The sequence below is a fragment of the Alosa alosa genome, chromosome 13 (assembly GCF_017589495.1).
Source record: "Alosa alosa isolate M-15738 ecotype Scorff River chromosome 13, AALO_Geno_1.1, whole genome shotgun sequence".
In the NCBI taxonomy this organism is placed as follows: domain Eukaryota; kingdom Metazoa; phylum Chordata; class Actinopteri; order Clupeiformes; family Clupeidae; genus Alosa; species Alosa alosa.
In genome coordinates, this window is record NC_063201.1 from 29,515,474 (window position 1) to 29,535,994 (window position 20,521).

The window sequence follows — 20,521 nt, forward strand, 5'->3', positions numbered from 1 at the left end:
ACCCCTGTGTCTGCATTAGCTGCCCACCCACCTGTATGGGAATAGCTTCCTGAGCAGTGTCTAATTATCCAGTGTGGCGCATGTGGTTGACAGCAACCTGGGGAGTAAGCTGAGAAGCTTGTGGGAGGTCGCCCATCACATGAACCTTAGGGTAAGGATTGAGGCCCTTCAGATATGAGTCCATTGAAAGGGTGCAATTGATAACTCACTCCCAAATACACCTGGGCATGCCCTCAACATAGCCTATATTTCATATGTAATTTTCTGGTATGTTTTGGTTTTAGAATCTTCTACAGGGGTCTTCTACATTAAATAATATAGAAGAATTCTTGTGCATCCATTATTACAGTTTTTATTTTCATGAAAAACATCATGGCAATAGGCCTAACCATATTCATTACCACCAATTGCTTTAGGTTGGTAGCCTATATAACCATTCTTTTCCCTTTCATCACAGAAGTGCCACCAACAGGCTGACATCGTTGCTGTAGCAACCAGTGGTACGTTTTCCCCTTTCATACCGCCTGTATGCGCGCAAAGACTGGGAAGTCGCATGAGACACGAAACATTTGAAACGGACGAAATCATCGTGCCAGACTGATTTGCACCGGTTTGGGTAAGACAGACGGCTTCTTGAACTATTTAGGCTTGGCGGACCTAAGTGAAAATATTTTCATTCCACCGGTGCTTATCAATAAGGTCTGGACACCTCTCCCTCGGAACGCATTCACGAGCGACGTCAGACGACAGCATTAGGACACATCTTGAGAATCAATCATGTTGACTGAAATTGAACAAAACGCTTTTGCATCTGCGGTCTTGGTGACGCATGTGTTTACTCCAATATAGATCATTTATTGATCTTTTAACATACAGTTTGGAATGGCGAAGTAGACAACTAGGCTATGTAATTTTCTTCACCTGGAGCATCAGCAACGGTAGGCGGTGATAGGCTACAAATATTTCTGAATGGTCATTACAAATACAGCTTAGTCTTATCCTAATATAACTAATCAATTGGTGGCGTGACAAGGCGTAAAATATCTAAGTGGACTGGCTACATAACATTATGAGTGAATAAAAAAAGCAACCTTCATGAGATCGCTGAAAATGCATCATAAAGTGCCTTTTTTTGAGTAAAAGTGGAATGAAGGGTGTCGCAACAGTTATTCTTCACAAGACAAGCCATTAGCCGTCATAATTCCTTGACGATCTATGATTTTGAGAATGATTGCTCACGCAGGAGTTTCCAGCGTGTCAGTTCTATAGGATACACGGAGAAGACCGCAGGTAAGATACATTGTAATTTCCCCTATATTAACATTTGATCCTTTCACAGTGAAACTATTGTCTGGTTCAGTGAACTGCACTTTTTTGTGATCAGCCATTAAGAATATTGTCCAATTACCCGTGTGAAATGCGTAACTCTAAGGCGATGGGTATACTGGTCACCATCACAAGCTGAGCAGTGTAAAAAGTCAATTTATCAATGCAATAAAGCTAAGACCGTTAGGATACAGTTATCATTGCGGCATACGCGCACACACACTATTTTCACACAGCACAACGGGTAGCCTAATCATTCAATGCACACACATTTGTATTTGTACACCTACTCACACATTACGATACATGCAAATCAGATGTGAGTTGTCTGCGTGACATGTTGAGACGCGCTCATCTTGCATAGACTGCAATCATACGAAGTCCATATCAAAGTCTATAGCTTATGAAAAGCTCATATACAAAGTGCATACGCAGTTGCTTTGTTTATCCAAACAGAATTTGGGATTGTGTATAGCCTAGTGAGATAATGCTCATTTCTCGATATTGTTTTCTGAAGACATACAGTAGGCCTAATACAATATATCCAATACAGCCTATTTTTAGTTTTAAATGTTGGAGGTCTTTCATTTTGATTCTGCTAACAAGTGTCTCTGGAGTGCTTAGGCTTTGTGTTTTAAAAAGATGGCACTGTGGCTCTATTAACTGATGTGCGTGATTTCTGTTGACTGATGTCCATGTTTTTTCTATGGATCTACGCCATCCATATTGCAGACATTAAAAATGGCAATGGGAACAGTTGCAGACAATTATGTGCATGCACCTTAAGTGCATATTTTCCATCTCGCCATGAGCCTCTCTCCACCTCCCCTTCAGACTTTCTCCTTTCATCCTTATTCATTTTGCCCTACATAATATGGTCTACTGCCCTCCTCTCACACCTCTTGCACAACCGCATAGCTACATTACTTTGGCCGGTCAGACTAACAGGTATTTTGGCGTCTATGACATTGCGTCTCATGCAGCATTAATGACAAAGGAGGTTTCTCATTTGTCCTTGTTCTAGAACTCCCTATAGTTTTGCAAACCCTATATCTTTTATGCTTCATTTACAAGGATGAAATCATAGAACTGGCACCTCAGTGAAACAGCTCCCCCAGAATCAGAATGAAATGTCCCCTAAACTGGTCACGGCTATGTTTGTCACCAATTGGCAATATTTTTATTAGCTGTATGTTTGAAGATATCACATTTGTAGGTTTTCATGAATCCCTCATATTTGTTATGCTCCTAAAAAGTTTCAGGCCAAAAATACAGCTGATTAGTTTTCATGCAATGTCCAGTAGGCCTCGGCCTACTGTAGAATGGTATTAATAGGCATATTAGTCCACTGAGGGAGTGTTAGTAGACTGAACTGGTAGAGTTTGGTTTGTATTAGGTTAGGTGATAGTGGCATGGTCCAGCCTTAATGTGGACACAAAGAGCAATCCTAGTTCTTCTCCAAGTCTCCATCTCCATTTCTCCTTCTCTAGCAGTCAGCTCTGCAGCAGTGCTATTCTAAGAGAGTTAGCTGCTTCAACCCACGCACCAAATCACGCTAAGGAGAGAGAGAAAGAGAGAGCGAGAGAGGGGGAAAAAGAAGAGATAACCTAGAAGAATCCAGGACTGATGTGTTATGTGAGCCACTGACACTCCACCTCAATTGCAGCTCAAGAGAAGAGAGTTGCTGAATGAAATAAAAATGAATAGCCTCTGATTTCACCACATTTTATGACATGAATGGTTAATTCTGTTAATTGTACCTTACTGGGCACTCACATGTGCTCTCTCACATGTCATACTTTACAGCCGTGTAGTATGTAAAAGGACAGTGGATGGTCAATGTAGACGCTTCACTCTCACATGTGACTACCGATCTCTGTAGTCTGTCATGGGCTAATCTGGAAGATCTGCCTAAGTGTTGCGTGGGTTTATGCCACTGTCACATATTATGCAGCACATAGACTACATGCTTTGTCGATTAGTGCATATGCTGTGTATCCCCAGCGCTATCAGTTCAGTATTAGTATTGCTGATGTGTCATGGTGTTTGTGGTCTGTCTCTCAGAAGTGCCGGGTGGCATTTTAACAGCACTTCACTGTGTGCTGGTTACAGGGTGGGTTATTAACTTTTGTTTGTACTGAGTATTGCCTATATTCATTGTGTAACCTGGTTCAGGGTTATCATTTCAGTATGATCTGAATGCTTTAGATGCTGTTGTTACTTTTCCTATTGGAGTAGTCAATATGATGGGAAATTGATGCCTATGCTGGTAACTGTTAAAATGGTAGAATGGATAGACCATTGGATAGACTATATATATATATATATATATATATATATATATATGTATATGTCTGTGCTGTACTGAGGGTTTCCATGTAGAATATTATTTACTATCTCTGCAATTTGATGTAAGGTCAGTTGATGAACACACAACATGTATGTGCTCTCCTGTCTTGCAGTGTGGTAGTAGTATGACTGTCGTGGTATGTGTGTTCTCTGTGTTGGGTTGTAGTGGTATTGGTATGACTGGCTTGGTACAATGTTGTGTGTTGTCTGTTGTGTTGTAGTGGTGTTGGTATGACTGGCGTGGTACATGTTGTGTGTTGTCTCTTAGTGTTGTGTTGTGTTGTAGTTGGGTATGACTGGCGTGGTACATGTTTTATGTTATGTTGTAGTGGTGTTGGTATGACTGGTGTGTATGTTGTGTGTTGTCTCTTAGTGTTGTGTTGTGTTGTGTTGTAGTGGGGTATGACTGGCGTGGTACATGTTGTGTGTTGTGTTGTGTTGTGTTGTAGTGGTGTTGGTATGACTGGCGTGTATGTTGTCTCTTAGTGTTGTGTTGTAGTGGTGTTGACTGGCGTGGTACATGTTGTGTGTTGTGTTGTAGTGGTGTTGGTATGACTGGCGTGGTACATGTTGTGTTGTAGTGGTGTTGGTATGACTGGCGTGGTACATGTTGTGTGTTGTGTTGTAGTGGTGTTGGTATGATCTGTATATGCTGTGCATTGTCTGTGTGCTGTACTGATAAGTGGTGTCACAGAAAGCTCTCCATTCTCTGCCGCCCACTCACTGCACTCCCACACATGCAGGCAGTCTCTTTGCATCCATACCTCTGGCTCTGGTCGTTCCTGTGCTGCTTTGCTCTCATTTAAATCCCTACCCTGCATTTATCTCTTGTTCTCTCATTCTCGCTCTGTGTGTGTGTGTGTGTGTGTGTGTGTGTGTGTGTGTGTGTGTGTGTGTGTGTGTGTGTTGTGTTTCTCTCTCTCTCTCTCTCTCTCTCTCTCTCTTTCGTTTTTCACCCTCACACTCTCTCCTCTGAGGCACACACGTACACATACTCAAAAGAAATCCACATTTTCACACAGGAACAAGAACATGCTGTGAACTGCACACACGTATGGATACATACACACTCCCACACAAACACACTGACACATATATATATACATGTACATGCAAGGTTGAACTCTCACAGTCAGCTCATCTCTTTCACTGTGTGTGTCTGTCTGTCTGTTATGTATCTGTAAACACACTTTACACTGACACATTTTAATAGTTTTTCATTGGTTTTCAGACTTCAACATGATGTTCTTCACAGGATGCTTTTAATTTGGGCCTTCCCATATTGTTGGGAAGAACACAAACTACTGTACATATACATTATCGGGGTCTGCATGGATATTGGAACATCCTGATATCCATTTGTAGCATAACTGTTAGAATATTAATACCTATTTGGTAGTATGTAGTACATGCACAGAATCATGAATCATGAGAGATTAGCAGAAAATGGCCAGGGATGGAAACTAGGAAATGGGCTGATTATCTCCAGTACAGTGCAGTGGTTGATATATATTTCTGGAGTTGGCACACACACTCACAATGGGTTGGAATTAATTTGTTGAGTGTGATGGTGCGTGCACACTCACAAAATGGTTAATAGGATATTGTATTAACGTCAGCTGTGATCGAGTAACACTGCCTTAGAAGATAAAAGTTGATATGATGACCTTGGTCTCCCCTAATATAGACACCATTTCTCTCTCATTTCAGATCATTGAACCCTCCGTGGAATAATCAGAACTTTGATCAGGTGTGGAACTGACGGCATTTGGAGAAAAATTACTAGCACTGGAAAAGAAGAAGGACAATTTTATGGAGACACATAAATCACACTGGTTAAGACAAAAGCTTCAGTCAGTATCTCTGGGGCATTCTTTTGTAGGGTGGATTGAGGAAACACTCGTCCATCCATGCCCCCTTGCCTTACATAAAGCACACAGGAGAGAGCAGTCCAGGTTTGGTCCTTTACAGCCATAGACTCATGGGTATTGTAGTGAAGCGGGGTTTACAATTGCTATACAGAAGGAGAGCCAAATTTCAGTCATCATTTGCGCTATAGGGTTTATTAGGGAATTTTCAGTGATGATGTGCAATATCACCAGTTAGTACAAGTGTAGTTTCTTTCTTTGTTTGCATAATGCACAGTCTGCATGTTATAACAAAAGACCACTATCCCTTGAATTCTATATTCTAAATTTTGATCATACAGAGTTTCAACTCTGCAGATTAGGCTACTGAAAGAGACAACAATGTGTCTTCATGATTATTTTGTACAATTCATAGAAACAATACGGGTCACAATAAATATCTAAGATTCTAAGTGCCATTGTTGAATGTAGACAGTGCCAAAATATGTGGTAACAATCAAATGAGCATGCATCATAATCCAAGTTTGTGTCTTCAAAAGTGTTTACAAACGTGCTGTGGTCTTAAACACTTTTTTTTGTAAGTGCCAAAACTTCCCAGATCTTTTGAAGAGTCAAGTTTATAAAATCGATATAGCTACCATTTGCATCCCCACTCAATCGGCTCTTGTTTTATCAGCCCCCTCAAGCTAGTATGGTGGTCTGTAGAAGCATCACAATTTGAGTGTGTCTGTCAATTACTTAACTTTTGACTTTTAAACCCCTAAGCATTATCCACTCAGGATTGTTGGTAGCCAGCCTTACATAAGAGAATGCCTAGACTGGCCAGCCATATTAAAAGGTTTGCATACAGATCTTTCCAGATAAAAACATGCCTCTGTCATTTTTTATAAGAAACTATGAAAAGAAGTTGTTTACATTTTTCTTACATCCAGAGTTGGAATTTCTACTGAAGCAAAGTAAGGGCACAGGATACCAATCTTGTTCATATTCAAAGAATATTCTAGCATTTTGACTTTTTTCTCTCTTGACGTGCGAGGATTTTTACTCTGCCCATTTGCCATAACAAGGCTCAGGTTACACAGTTGCATCCAGAGGACAAGATTTCCAAAGCCAAACTGAATTGGGACAAATTTCAGACATCTCTGATGTTCCCACGTCTATGAGAGTGGACATAGACATACATTTAATCACTGGAACGCCATAGCCCTCCTGCCTTCGGCACTTCTTAGGCATTCTTGTCATACAGTCTGCCATCTGGTCGTCTTGCCTGCCCTGTTTCATGCACTTAGTTTTTCACTTAACTTATCTAATGTTCTATGCTTGGGATCTAAATATTTGAAATGCCATTTTGAGCCGGCTCATTTGAAAAGAGAACGCCACATTGTGCTGTGCTGTGTTGACTCAACCCCAGAAAATAGACGTCTTAGTCATGTGAAGATGGAGCCCACCTCCATGCTCAGAGTGCGTGTCATCTCCCTGCTCTTTTTAATCGCTGCCCCACTTAATGTTGCAGCAGCGAGCATCACAGCCACCCCCAGGCTGGAGCGTACTCAGGCGGGCGCCACAAACCCATCCAGACCCAAACGAACCCAGGGGGGGTTTACCGAAAGCCCCGCCACCAGCGACAGGCAAACAGGTCCGGGATGGCCTGCCCTGGGAGGCCGGTCAAAGACACGCACCCCGACACCAAGCACTAAGCCAAAATCTCCAGTGAAATGGTTGGAGACCCCGCCGAGACCTCTGCCCCAGGTCATGGCCCCACTAAATGCCACGGAGTGGCACCGAGCTGCCCAGATGGGCCCCCCACTGGAGGCCGACCTGTGCCGGGGCTACTACGACGTGATGGGCCAGTACGACTTCACCTTCAACTGCACCAAGGACGACTTCATCTACTGCTGTGGAACGTGCCACTACCGCTTCTGCTGCAATGACCTCAACCGGCGACTTAACCAGGATATGTGCAACAACTACAACTCGCCTGTCTGGGCCAAGGTCTCCACGACGCCCCCAACGCTCCCTGACCCCGGCCCTGGTCCCGGCTCCATCCGCCTGCAGCAGCAGGGCAACAACACCGTCTACGTGATCGGGGGAGTCATCTCCTTCACTATTGCCGTGGCCGTGGCCATAAAGGTGGCTTTCCACAAAACGTCACGGCAACCTAGAAACAACGAGCTCAACATGCCCAGGTACCAGGCAAAACATAAAACGTAGCCTATTCATCCGAATGAACTGATGTGTCGTGTAGTGTCGGTTAGTTCTTTTTAATGAATTTACAAGAAGTCAAATTAGATCACAAAGCTTCTCTGGACGCTGCTTAGTCCAGAGGTTTATTTAGCAATTTCTTTAATGTCTTAGGGCCCTGGTGGACATGCTGCGTCACCAGTCCAGTCCGGTCGAACAGGGAGAGAGGAACAACAGTGTGGCCATTCCCAGCTCAGGAGGAGGTGAGGGGACCTTGGGTCGCCCACCAAAAAATCATTATCCAACTCTTCAAAGCAAAGACAACAGATGTAAGTAGAAAATCTGCATCTTGCTAAGAAAGAGTGTGTTTATTCAGAATTCGGGTTTGGACGAGTGCCTAACAATGGCCTTATTGGAATGTCAATATGATATATATATATATATATAATATATCAGACCATAGACAATAGGACATTTACACAAAATCAAGCAATAATGTCCTCTTTTTTGGACATACTGTAATTTAGGGTGTTTTACACTTGGTTCCTTTCAGACTTGTAAACAACTTGACTAACTCCTCTAATGCGAACCAAACTGAGACCCCACCTCAGGAGGTAGTCTCGGCACGGTTCGCATTATCTGTGCATTGTGAGCACAAATCAGCCTGGGTTCTCTTTCACATTTTGCATAGACTAGCCTGTTTTGTCCTACTTGACTTTCCATTGCCAAAAGAGAAGGCATGTTGTTTATTTAAAAAAACAAATATATATATAATCATTAACTATTTGGCTCATGATAGGCCTACAGACATTTGTAATTTGACTGAGCCTGACGTTGTCATACTCAAAATTCTAGTCAGACAACAAACTCCAACAAACAAGTGGCCAATCAGAGATTTCAAACAAACATTTCCCACATATCCACTTTGGCCAAAGTTTTCAGAAATAATAGTTTTCGGTGATAAAACCTCCGTTTTCGGTTAAATGAAAGGCCAAACCGCATTGAGATATGCATTTTTCCACATGGGGTCTTATAAGCCATCTATCTAGCTTCTAGCTACAGCAGAATTCATTCTGAAAACATATTAGGCCTATCATATATATCGGAACGTCACATATTACCAAACGTCTCGTATGTCCAACCTCTTACGTGTATGTGTCACGAAATTTTCATTTCTATACAAACCGAGACGGCGGATTCCTAAAGAAACGCAAGAACCCACACACATAAGTGTATCTAAATTAGCTATGTACCAAAAATTACATTTTACCGTGACTCGAAGAGCTGTAAACAGTGTTGTAAGGCTGCGTGTACAAATCCGCTTGGAGCTCCAGTGGAATTTTGAATTGCGACGAGAATTCTCGGGCTAACCGTTGAGAAAGGTTGGGAATAGGCACCCACCAGCCCAGCACTAAACTCCAAGCGTGGTAAACAAAATCGGATATTTCAGGCAGTAAAAGCCCCAGTAAAAACCAGACTAGATTTTGTTCAAATCTACACACCCATGACTACTGAAAAATATAAGATTCATTTATCAAATGTTATTTTGAAGTATTAAAAAACATCATTGTTTTAGATTTTTCGAAGGAAATGGTTGGTAATTAGCACGTTTACGATATATTTCAGAAAAAAATAATATATGAAACGAAATCACCACACCAATTATGGGTTATGATAATTATTTCAACCTGATAATAAATGATGATGGAAATGAGCAACTACATAGCCCATAATCCAAAGCAGTAGCCTAAGGTCTGAGACCCCCAGAGAAGGTATAGGGCCAATCTCGATCTCCGGTGCTAAGTGAGTGAGTGTGTGAGACCACATGGGCTCAGATAGGTATAAATGGGATTGGGACTTCACAATGTTTAACAACAAAGATGTTAATGACACCATGCACGTGTGTCGTGCTGTTGTTTACCTTTTGTAATTTCTGGATTTCCTATGGTAAACATAACGCTTTGTACTGTAGGTAATTCCCTTGGGTGAAGTCTGCACTGATGCAGACTCACGGAAAGGGCTTGGTAAGCGTGTACTCAAACCCTCACACCCTTTGACATTCGACATTGGGACAGCCAAGCCTTTACAAATTTCACGAGAACGCGCAGCAAAGTCTGTGAGTCTGTGAGTCTGGACTTTGGGATTGGCCCACTGTGTGAACAGGAAGCAAACCGAGGCCCCATCATCAAAGACTGTTCTCACCCCAACCACAGACTGTTTACCCCACTCCCCTCCGGGAAGCGTTACAGGTCTCTCCGCACACTTTCTCACATTCTCACACTTCAATTTGTCTCCATATTTTACTCCATCCCCCACTCTTGAAACTTTTGTGTATGCTTGTTTGGCATGCCTGAGTGTGTGTGTGCGGCTGCACAGAAAGTAGCCTACTGGTGCTGAAAAGGTGAATAGATTGTAGAATAGCCAAAGAAGATGTAGCATTGTTATAAAACCTTTAAAATCTCTAAACAATCACAAGTAGGGCAGTTCATCACAGTTCATCCATTGCAACTGGATTGATGAAAGGTCACTTACACCTGTAGGCTACATTGTATTTGGGAAAAGCAAAAGGTATCAGCATAATGTTATTTATTTATTTATTTATTTATTTATTTATTTACAAAAACATCTCTGTCAGTTCCATGCGTTTTCAACAGCTATCGAAAAACAAAGGTAATTTTTGGATGGATGGATTTTTGTGAATGTTTCTTCTTCTACATAAGATTTTAGTCATCTTTAGTTCATGTAATACTTTATTGTCAATGCACAAATTAAGTAACAGTAGTCTGAAACGTTATTGTTAATGCACAAATTAAGTAACAGTAGTCTGAAACGAAATGCTGTTTTACATCTAACCAGTGGTGCAAATAACTGACATGATGAAATGCGTTAAGCTAGACTGTTCATACACATTTTAACGGGCCAAAGTTGAAGAGCTGTTGTCCGTTATTGTTCGTAAAATATAGGCTGATTCATGTTCCCTTGCATTGTGTAACTGAGGTCCATGGCTAGTCTGGCTTTCACCAGACCAAGCTCAATCTTTTAAGAAATCAAAAAAAAATAAAAAAAAATAGGGCAGATCAGGCTGGGTTCACCCAGCCTAGTCCATAGGCACCCGATATTGTTTAATTTTCGATTGAGATATCCACGCTCTGGCTATTCTAAATGCAAAAATGCATCAGGGAGTTATGACAAAACTGTAACTAACAAACTAGATCCTGATAGAAAGCTGTTCTGTTCCCTAAGCTACAGGTAGGCTTATAAAGTAGGCCTATTTACAACATAAATTGTCAATAGGCTATGCTGGCTTACACAAATAAAATCTCCTTTGAAACCAATGGCTTTACGCCTTGCAGTATCAAAGCGGACTTAAACTGCCATATCGTGGCGAAAAGTTGTAATAAAATTCCACGCAGCTCCATGAGTCAAGGAAAGCCCGAATGAAGTAGCCACTTCTAAGTGGGACCCACTACACAGTAGCTTAAGGTGTGTTGCTAAAGCAGCCATAATGAAATGAAGGTGTCATTGTTTGGATACTTCACACACGTGCTTTTTAATTTCAGAGACTACAACTACCAAGCTGGAATCAAAGCACATCGATTCCCCTCTCACACCCTGCACGACTTAAAACAAAATAAACAGGCGCCTCAGTCTCACGCATGTATAGGCAAAACTGTATCAGACCCGGTGTAATGTTGGTAAATCTTCCATTGCACAGAATGATTTTTGTAGCACGCAACAAATGACAGTCGAAAAGATACAATTACAGTACTGCTATCAATTTGCTTGGTATAACCGCATTTATAGTTTTCTACAAATGCAATCAATCAAATTGGCCTCCATCACTCAACCAACGCTTAACGGTAACATTACCTAGGTCCTTATTGATATTATAAGATTAACGTACCTGCAGTAAAACCAAGCATGTCCGATAAACATCCTCAGATTTATTTCGACTTCAAGAAGAAATGGGAATTACATTTCATGTGACCATCATCCGGTAAACAACAGTCCTTGTAGGAAGCGTCCATTGTTTTTCCAACCCACTTAACTTCCAACAAAATTACGTCTCACTGCAAAGATGCGCCATCTAGTGGACAAACGACTACTTATCGCCAATACTTGAAATGCAGCCATGATGATGATGATGAATATTTATTTTGGCTTTCTTTTAATCCTACTGAATTTGTAATTATGTATCGGCCGTTCTAATACCGATAGTATGTGGGTGTCTGTGTGTGTGTGCATGTGTATATGTGTGCACCGCCATCTACAGGCCAATGAGTGTACAGTCACTAAATGTACACATAACCTAATTTTAGACCCCCATGGATGAAATTCTCTGAAAACTTGGCATACCCCAGAGAATGCCAGGTCAATCATACACATAAAATTTGGTGCAGTTCTGAACATCTTAACTGAAGAGAGGGGTGATTAAAGCAGAATAATATTGCATTTTCATTTTTTACCGGGGGGGTGCAAATCACAAATCAGTGATTATGGGCCAGATTGATGTGGGCCCTTGAGACCAACATACCATAAAAGATTCTTCATCCTCAGTGCCACGGTTCAGGTAGTTATTTAGGAAAAACTGCTTTTTTTGCGGTTCGGGGCCCAGCACGGGGAGGGGCCCCGGGGGAAATTAAATTTTTCCGTAAAAGTCTAGTGGGGCTACATACCCACCAAATTTCATGTGCCACGGTGGTTCGGTGTCCCGGGTATCGTTGACCAAAAATTCAGGAAGTAGATGACGGGGGAAAAAAAAAAACTTTGACAATCCCTATATGACGGCTTACAGCTTCTTCGCTTAGCGGCAGTCATAATAAGTCCTGCCTCCGTAACTTCCGTATCCATCCAACTTCCGGGTGTCGATTGTCTATGGGAAATAACACTGCGTTTCGAAATATCATACCGGTAAAATATCTGTAGGTAGCGAAGTAGAAAAAAAATGGTGGGCAGATTGGCCTACACACTTCTGCCATCTAGTTTCCACCGGATTTTTTGATTGTCGGTGCCGTTTAAGTAGTATACTATAGACTATACTATAGAAACTATAGATGGCAGAAGTGTGTAGGCCAATCGGCCCACCAGCTTTTTCTACTTTGTCACCTACAGAGTTTGACAGGTACGATCTTTCAAAACGCCATGTTATTTCCCATAGACATTTGACGACCGAAGGTTGGATGGATACGGAAGTTAGGAGGCGGGACTTATTCTGGAGAGGTCTATTACCTTACGCATGCTAGTTATGTATCCACCAGCTGCCTGCCTGCAGCCTACTTCTAAAACTCCAAAGCTGCTTGCTGTCAGATTTGGTTCAGTGTATCAACAACACTCAATAACAGTTTATGTGATGTGTTAATCAATTAAATTCCCAACAATTTCACAACAGCTAGTTCTGGAGTAGGCCATTCAACTAGCCCGCTTGCTTATGATGAGACTCAGGCTGCGCAGTTGGCACCCGCTTCCTTATTTGGGTTTTGGGTTGCCAGGTTTTAGCCTATGACAAAACAGTTGAAATTGAAACTAAGTGATCGTATATGTGTAGGGTGTATTTCATACACAACCTGGCAACCTGAATGGATCAATGATTTTAAAATTTGATGGCCATGCAAATTACGGGAGTTTTCCGGGAGAAATAACAAAACGGGAGGGTGCTGGGTGATGACCTCGAAATACGGGAGAAACCCGGGAAAAACGGGAGTGTTGACAGGTATGGTCCACGACCAACCTTGACAGGGACAACAAGGAGGCGGACACCTCCCCGGGACAATTGCACTACCCTATCCCACCCATAGTGTTCTATTTATTTACAAGTGTACATACTGTAATTACACTTATACATAGCCATATTCTACTGCTCTTCATACTATTCATCCTGCACATTCACATTCTTACTACTCTTATAATGTTACTGTTTCTGCACTACAATGGTACTTGTTACCACACTGCACATAGCTGTACATACTGTACATATCTGTCTACATGGTTACTGAATATCCATATTGATTCTGTTTTTCATATAATATATTCTGTTAATACACTGCATATATCTATATTATTCTTACTTCTATTATAATGTTACTGCTACTACATTGCACATATCTGTACATGTTGTTCACACATTGTTCATATTACATAGCCATATTTATTCTGCTCTTATAAGATAACTGCTAATACACTGCACATATTTATATTTAATTTATATTAGTCTAAACCACCTTCTGTAAACCAACTGTATACTACTCTCTACACTGCACTATATTTCTTGTCCTGTCTATGCACCACCTGCCTATACTTTGTATATCACATTGCACTTTTCTGCTTTTTTGCACTTTTGGTTAGACGCAAACTGCATTTTGTCTATGTACTTGTACTCTGCAAAATGACAAAGTTGAATCTAATCAGAGCTGAGGTGCACCACAAAGAGATCTGAGTCCTCTTTCAGATGGATTCATAATGTGAATACAAAATTAACTGAGTCCCTTTTGTTTTGGTCAACTTTCTGGTCCTCTTTTAGTGGACTGAGTTTGGTTCTTTTAAAATATGTGAAAACACCCTTAAAACCAGTAATGAAAAAAAGAATTGTATGGGTGTGTCAAAACTCAGCTCCTGCAACACTGTGAGCTTGTTGAGCCACAACAACTTCCATCCTAAATGAGTGTTGCAGAGCAGCAACATTAAGTATGAGTGAGCTGTCCTCAGGGTGTTCTTTACTGGAGACAGTTTGAGGCTTCAGATACGTAACAGTTGGACTTGCTCCCTATGGAGCCGCACTACTGCAGACACTCATTAGGATGACCATTAGCCTTGCCAGTGGGAGAGAGATTTGGAATGCTGCGCACAGTAAGGCCGGATGGCACAATAGAGAAGAAAAGGAATTAGAGGAGGGTGTGTAAACACAAGTCATTAGGTGGGGACTGAGGTTTGGGGGATGGCTTTCTCGGGCTTAATGCCACAGAGCCCTTACGTAAGGCACTTAGCCTGAATAACTGCTTTACAAATTTACCAACGGTATAAATATGAAATGAGCACAAAATAAATATGCGCCAAGTAAGGCATTCGGGGAGACGCCAAATAATGCAATGATTGCATTATTTAGAGAGGAGGCCTGGCTAATGTAACACCATGGATTGTTTAAAAATTTTAACATGCCCTGGAACATGCTCACTTAGATGACCTTTGAAAAGCACATACAGAGTAATGCATTGCCACTTCTACACATGTCTGCCCATGTTCACACTTAAAACTATTGTTGATCATCTTGCTGACTTTGCTCTAAGTCCAAAACAAGAACACACATAAACATTAAGGTTTAATATGTTGAAATGGCTATAGTGCTGGACATGTCAAGAACAAGAACACATGCATGTCCGTTGTCCACACTAATGGACATGTCAACAACAGGAACACATGCATGTCCAGTGTCCACACTAATGGATTTTCTTCCTTTTCAGTGGGGAATCTGCAGCATAACTTTATCCACACAACAGGGTCCAGCCCAAAACATACTGCCACAATCGGTAAGATCAGTGTCAGCGTTGTGTTGCTGTCTCCGTATGTTCAGTATATTACAAGAAATATGTCTGTTAACAAGCTTTCATGCATTGCTTTTAGCTTACTCTTCATTTTCATTTTTGTGTTTTATGAGACCTATGTTCCATCTTTGGAAACCCCTATGTTCAGAGCTACTGTACATACAGTATGTGTACTTGTGTACTATGCAGAACCCTGTTAGTTATGTGTCCATAGGAATGTTCCGTTCACTTTTGTTTTTCTATTTCAAAATATCAAGTCAATCATATTTCACCATTGACATTCTGGTCACCCAACCCTTGTTATTATGGGTTTTCAGCAGTTTTGGTAGGCTTTCAATAATACATTCCTCTCACTTTCCTCATTCATATGAAAGATGAGTATCCCTTGATGAAGCCTGAGAATAAAGTTGCTAGACACACATCATTCTCCTTTCCCTGGATTCCTCTCCATGATTGAGTGGCATCACATACTGTGCTGTCTGTCTTCCACAGAACGAGCCCCACGCATGAACAACATGCAGATCGCCACCGGAGGCACTTTGAAGCCAAACAAACACAACAACGTCATGGTGACCCAGCCTTCCTTCCACCATTCTCTGCACAACCTCGCTCAACTTCCCCCATCCTACGAGTCTGCCATGAAGCCAGAGATGAACAGATACAGCTCTCTCAAACGCCTGGGTGAGTGAACGAGAAAAAATACATCTCCCAGAAAGCGTGTCCTTCTTCTCCTCTATGAATTATTCTGTCCACCTCAACTGACCGGCCTTTTTCAAACCTGTTCTGTGTCTCTCTCTGCATAATTCATCTTTTCCTAATTTCTAATTTCATAATTCTTCTTGATTCTTCTCTACCCCACTGGACCGCAGAGAAAGGTCTGGAGGACTACTCGGGGTACTGCACTACCAAACGTAGTCGGCCCACCACTGCAGGTCCAGCTTTTCATTCGTCTCAGAGTCACCTGCCCTGGGGGGGTGACTACACCCTGGGAGGCCGAGGCACTCTGCCCAACAGACCCCGGAGACACCCTCAGTCAGCTCCTACCCCCACCCCAAACCCCTACCCTCTTCCCCTGCCTCCTCGAGCTGAGTATCAGTACAACGCCAACTATGATACCCTATCCAAGCCGCCGAGACGGGTGAAGTCCACCGATCAGCTTCTGGCAATGGCCGACGCCAACACTTTATCCAGGCTCTCCAAGAACCAGCAGCACCAGTACTACAAGGCCATGGCTGCGGCGTCTGCGAAAAACTCTAATACCCACAACACCTTGAGGAAGGCCAATGATCGGCTCCTAATGTCACCTGACCACCTGGAGGAGAATATGGGGGGAGGAGGGATGGGAGTGGGTGATTACGGGGCAGGAGGGATGGGCATGTCCGATTATGGAGGTGGTAGTGGGATGGGTAGGCCTGATTATGGAGAAGCTGGAGGGATGGGAGTGTCTGACTATGGAGGGGCTGGGGTCCCCACCCTTCCCCGCCAGAAGGCCCAGTCACAGCAGAACGTGTGTGCCACGCCCTCTCTCGACCGGCATCACATGATCAAGATGAACTCCCACCCGACCTCAGGGAGGGAGCAGGAGCGCACCACCACACCTGCCATGTCCAGCCACCTGGGAGGGAGTGGGGGAGCAGGAGTAGGGTGGGGGGACATGCCAGGCACAGGGGTAGTGATGGGCACGGGGACGCTCGGGGGACACAGTGCCAGGAGGTTAGCATTTGCTGCTAAAAGACAGAATACTATAGAGCAGTTACACTTCATTCCTGGAGGGGGAGGAGGGGGGGGATCTGGATCAGGAACTCAGGGAGTGAGAACAGGAAGTAAGAATGAAGTTACCGTATAAATATGAAAGATTGTTAGAGGAAAATACAGAGGAGGGGAAATAATAAAATAAGCCAGGTTAGTTGTGGGAGATGATAAAGAAAAGTGTATATAGTGTAGTTAAACTCCTCAAATTGGTCATATTGCATTTAGATTACCATGGTAAAGTTTGAGGACTATAGAAACATCTTTATACTTATATATACATATATATACATATTTGTTTGATATCAGTCATATTTGAGTCAGCTTGCTATATATACTCGTTTCTCATGATCCATTGAGTCAAAGAAAATAAATCTATTGGAGACAAATAGGACAAAGTCTAGGACAGTATTCTGTTTATTAGGTATTTTTAAAATCTAAAATATGTTACAAAGTTTACTGCTTTGATGTTTAAGGTTAAATCCTTTTGAGCCATAAAAGTGAGAGGGTGACATAATAGAAATGGAAGTCTGAGTGAAAGAAGGTGACATGGAAACTGTGATTGGACATGGACTATTTGTGTGCCAGAATCCTGTAGGACCAAAGGGAATCGCCTATTTTTGGACTGTGTAGCTGCTATGAGACAAAGACATTTAGGAGGACTTCTGTTGATTAAGTTAAAAGAGACATCAACATTGTTGTGTTGTCATTGAAATGACTTTTTTTTATATTTTGTGAAATCTAAACACTGCCACATGCAAAAGAATGGTGTTCCTTCCCTGTAATAATTGGGCGGTTGCAGATTTCACTAATTTGCTATCCAATTACAGAATGTGTGACTGTTCCTATAGAGCACATTCAGTACGTCTTGATAAAGACTAACAGGCTTATGTTGCAACACTGATTTACACGATCATAATCTGGACAATTTGAATGACTCAGTTATTAGATTGATGCTTGCCCGACCCTTTGCCATGAATGTTAATTGTAGTGACAAGTTCTTTGTAGACTGTCTTCTATTTCATTTTAGACAACTCAGTGGGGGATATTAGATGTTTCTATTTTGTGGTTTTGACAGTGTAAGTGGCTGTACATCCTACACAACCCCCTTTGGCAGTGGAACAGTGGCATGCCAGTCACCCCTTTTCTACCATTGCTCAGATCATTCAAAATGAATGAACTGACTGGATGTGTTTTTCACTCAATCAAAGCCATTGCAGGACATGACTGGGCTGACATACTCAAACAACCAAGAAAGTGTCTGACAATCATCTCTGTCTCGTGGCGGATATGGACTCTCAAACAGCGTGTGCCACTGAGATTAAAATGACCACACCAACACCAAGACCATGTATGTCTGCAGGGATTTGACAAGGAAGTGCTGCACATATGAAATTCATCTCTTTTAATATCGAAGGACATCTACCTATATACCTGGAAATCCTGTTTGTACGCCAACTTTCATTTTGACCATATTCAGCTGCAAAGAGAGTATTTCCACTTAAAAGCACAGTAGAGCTCCTGTGCTTGTCAAGTCAGTAGTCAGGAAAAGGAAACAATGTAACGAGAGTGGAAAGTTTACCTAATGAATCAGAACTTTCATGAAAGGAGACTTGAAAAGTAATTCAGGGTAGACAGGAACCTCTAGGATTTGAGTTTGACTCAAATGATATAGCCATGAGCAACTCTTGTGAAGGGCACTGTCACTTTGAGAAGATAATCTGTTGCTCCAAGAAACTGTTGCCTCTAAATGCTGATGTAGAATCAGGTTTCTTTTACCCCAATATGTATTGGTCACAATCATTATTTGATAAGGTGAATAACCTATCCAAGGTTATGTAGGGATAACTCACCAGTTGTCTTTGTAGACGTAGACTACATATTTCGGTCAGTATGTAGGAATTAAATATCATAATCCATGACTTTCAATAATACCGCTTATAAACATAAGGGCTATTCTACATGTGTTTGTGGTATGTGCTCTACCTGATTTTATCTTCCTTATTATTTTGTGTGTTATTATTATTATTATCATTATTATTATAGGACAGTATTTAACTATGTTTATGACAGCAGGAAGAAGGTAAGACATACATTTTTCTTTGTAGAGGAGATGGTGATTACCTGTCAACATCTACCCCACAGAAACAAAATGTTTGTATGGTGAACATTTCATGAAGTTACAATGGTCAAGAAGGATATGCTTGCATATGGAGAGGCTTGTGCTAAGCCAGTGTGATTAACTGCACTGCCATTAATGGAAAACTGGAAAAACAGAAGTATAAACAAACATAAATCAACCAAGAAAACTTTTGACCATGCTAGTTACTGATTTCACTATTCCATCACATATACAGAAAATGAATGAGGATGGACTGTAAATGAATCTTTCAGACAATCTTCCTACACACTATAATATGTAAGTGTTTGTCATTGTCATTATTATGACAGTTATTACTATATAATTACTGGTAGTATTATTACTGTTATTATTATTGAGTATTATATATTTAATGATGGTGATGTTTTTTTCTTCAGTGAAATGTTATTGTATTTTTTAAAAATATCTACCTTTCTCATGAATGTTGAAACAATTCATTGTAGAAAGTGGAAGCACAACTAATGAGATCCATTTATAGCCTGTTGTATTTGCCATTTTTATTACATCGAATGCATTGAAAAATGCCCAATGATGTCACTTAACAATGTTTAAAAGCTTGCTGATGTCAAAACCCATGTGAAAATATCACAGTGGGATAAAGTTTCACGTCACTGCCATAGGTATTACAGATGACATATCTGTTATTGCTATGGTCACCGTTTGTGCATATGTCGTGTATACTGAATGTCTCATTATAGATAGGATTTAAAGTATTTGAATGTTACTTTCAGGGAATATAAAGACAGCTAAAACATGTTAAACATTTTCTTTCCAATGTAAAGGGGTCTGTAGCAATGTCTGCTCTGTCTTGCATCCATAAGCCATACAGTTTAACTATTTATTTAAGAAACATCGGTTAGGGAATGATGTGTGCAAAACAGGCCTATTACACTTTGTATTGCTGATACAATGAGTAGGCTGGCAAGGTTAAGGGCCATTTGGCTATAGGCTACTTGGGACTTCCGAATGAAGAGAGATATTGGTAAACATATATTTTTAATGCATAGACATAGTAAATAGCCTGATTTGAAATCACAATTAGAGTGTGATAAAGGCTAGTGTAGGCTACTTAATTGTGCAATCAAGGAAATCTCTTAGCCCTTGCTATATGAGAATAACCTTCCCTATGTTCTTCTATGAATTGTCCTTACCCTTTTGGATATCAGTGTGAACAAGATGTAATATTATTTGTAGAAATAAAATGCAGCAAATTCAAATGTTTCTTTTTCTGTCCATGGAAATGCAATTGTAGGCTCAAATGTTTAAACATCAGCATTTATTTATCACAACAGATGTAATTTGGTTTTTGATCAAAATCTCAACTGGCTGCTTAAATGGGCTATAATTTTAGA

At 41.2% G+C, this 20,521-nt stretch overlaps 1 protein-coding gene across 2 annotated transcripts; it reads left to right on the plus strand.

Annotated features, from left to right (window-relative positions):
* Window positions 1-478: 478 nt before the first annotated feature.
* On the plus strand, window positions 479-20,386 carry LOC125306189 (protein shisa-7). Of its 2 annotated transcripts, none has more exons than XM_048261401.1 (6): window positions 479-1,290; window positions 5,386-7,729; window positions 7,899-8,053; window positions 15,179-15,244; window positions 15,752-15,940; window positions 16,129-20,386. In XM_048261401.1, exons 2-6 carry the CDS (start codon window positions 6,981-6,983, stop codon window positions 17,103-17,105), a joined length of 2,136 nt encoding a protein of 711 aa, XP_048117358.1. In that variant the 5' UTR covers window positions 479-1,290; window positions 5,386-6,980; the 3' UTR covers window positions 17,106-20,386. The 2 variants fall into 2 exon arrangements, with proteins under 2 accessions (XP_048117358.1, XP_048117359.1); XM_048261402.1 differs by having other exon boundaries at window positions 486-616.
* The last annotated feature ends 135 nt before the right edge of the window (window positions 20,387-20,521 follow it).

Excerpts from the sequence above, each read along its gene's own strand:
- LOC125306189 (XM_048261401.1), top strand. The coding sequence starts at position 6,981 with ATGGAGCCCACCTCCATGCTCAGAGTGCGTGTCATCTCCCTGCTCTTT. Across the intron at positions 7,730-7,898 it reads AACGAGCTCAACATGCCCAG|GGCCCTGGTGGACATGCTGC; the intron begins GTACCAGGCAAA and ends TTAATGTCTTAG. Across the intron at positions 15,245-15,751 it reads AAAACATACTGCCACAATCG|AACGAGCCCCACGCATGAAC; the intron begins GTAAGATCAGTG and ends TGTCTTCCACAG.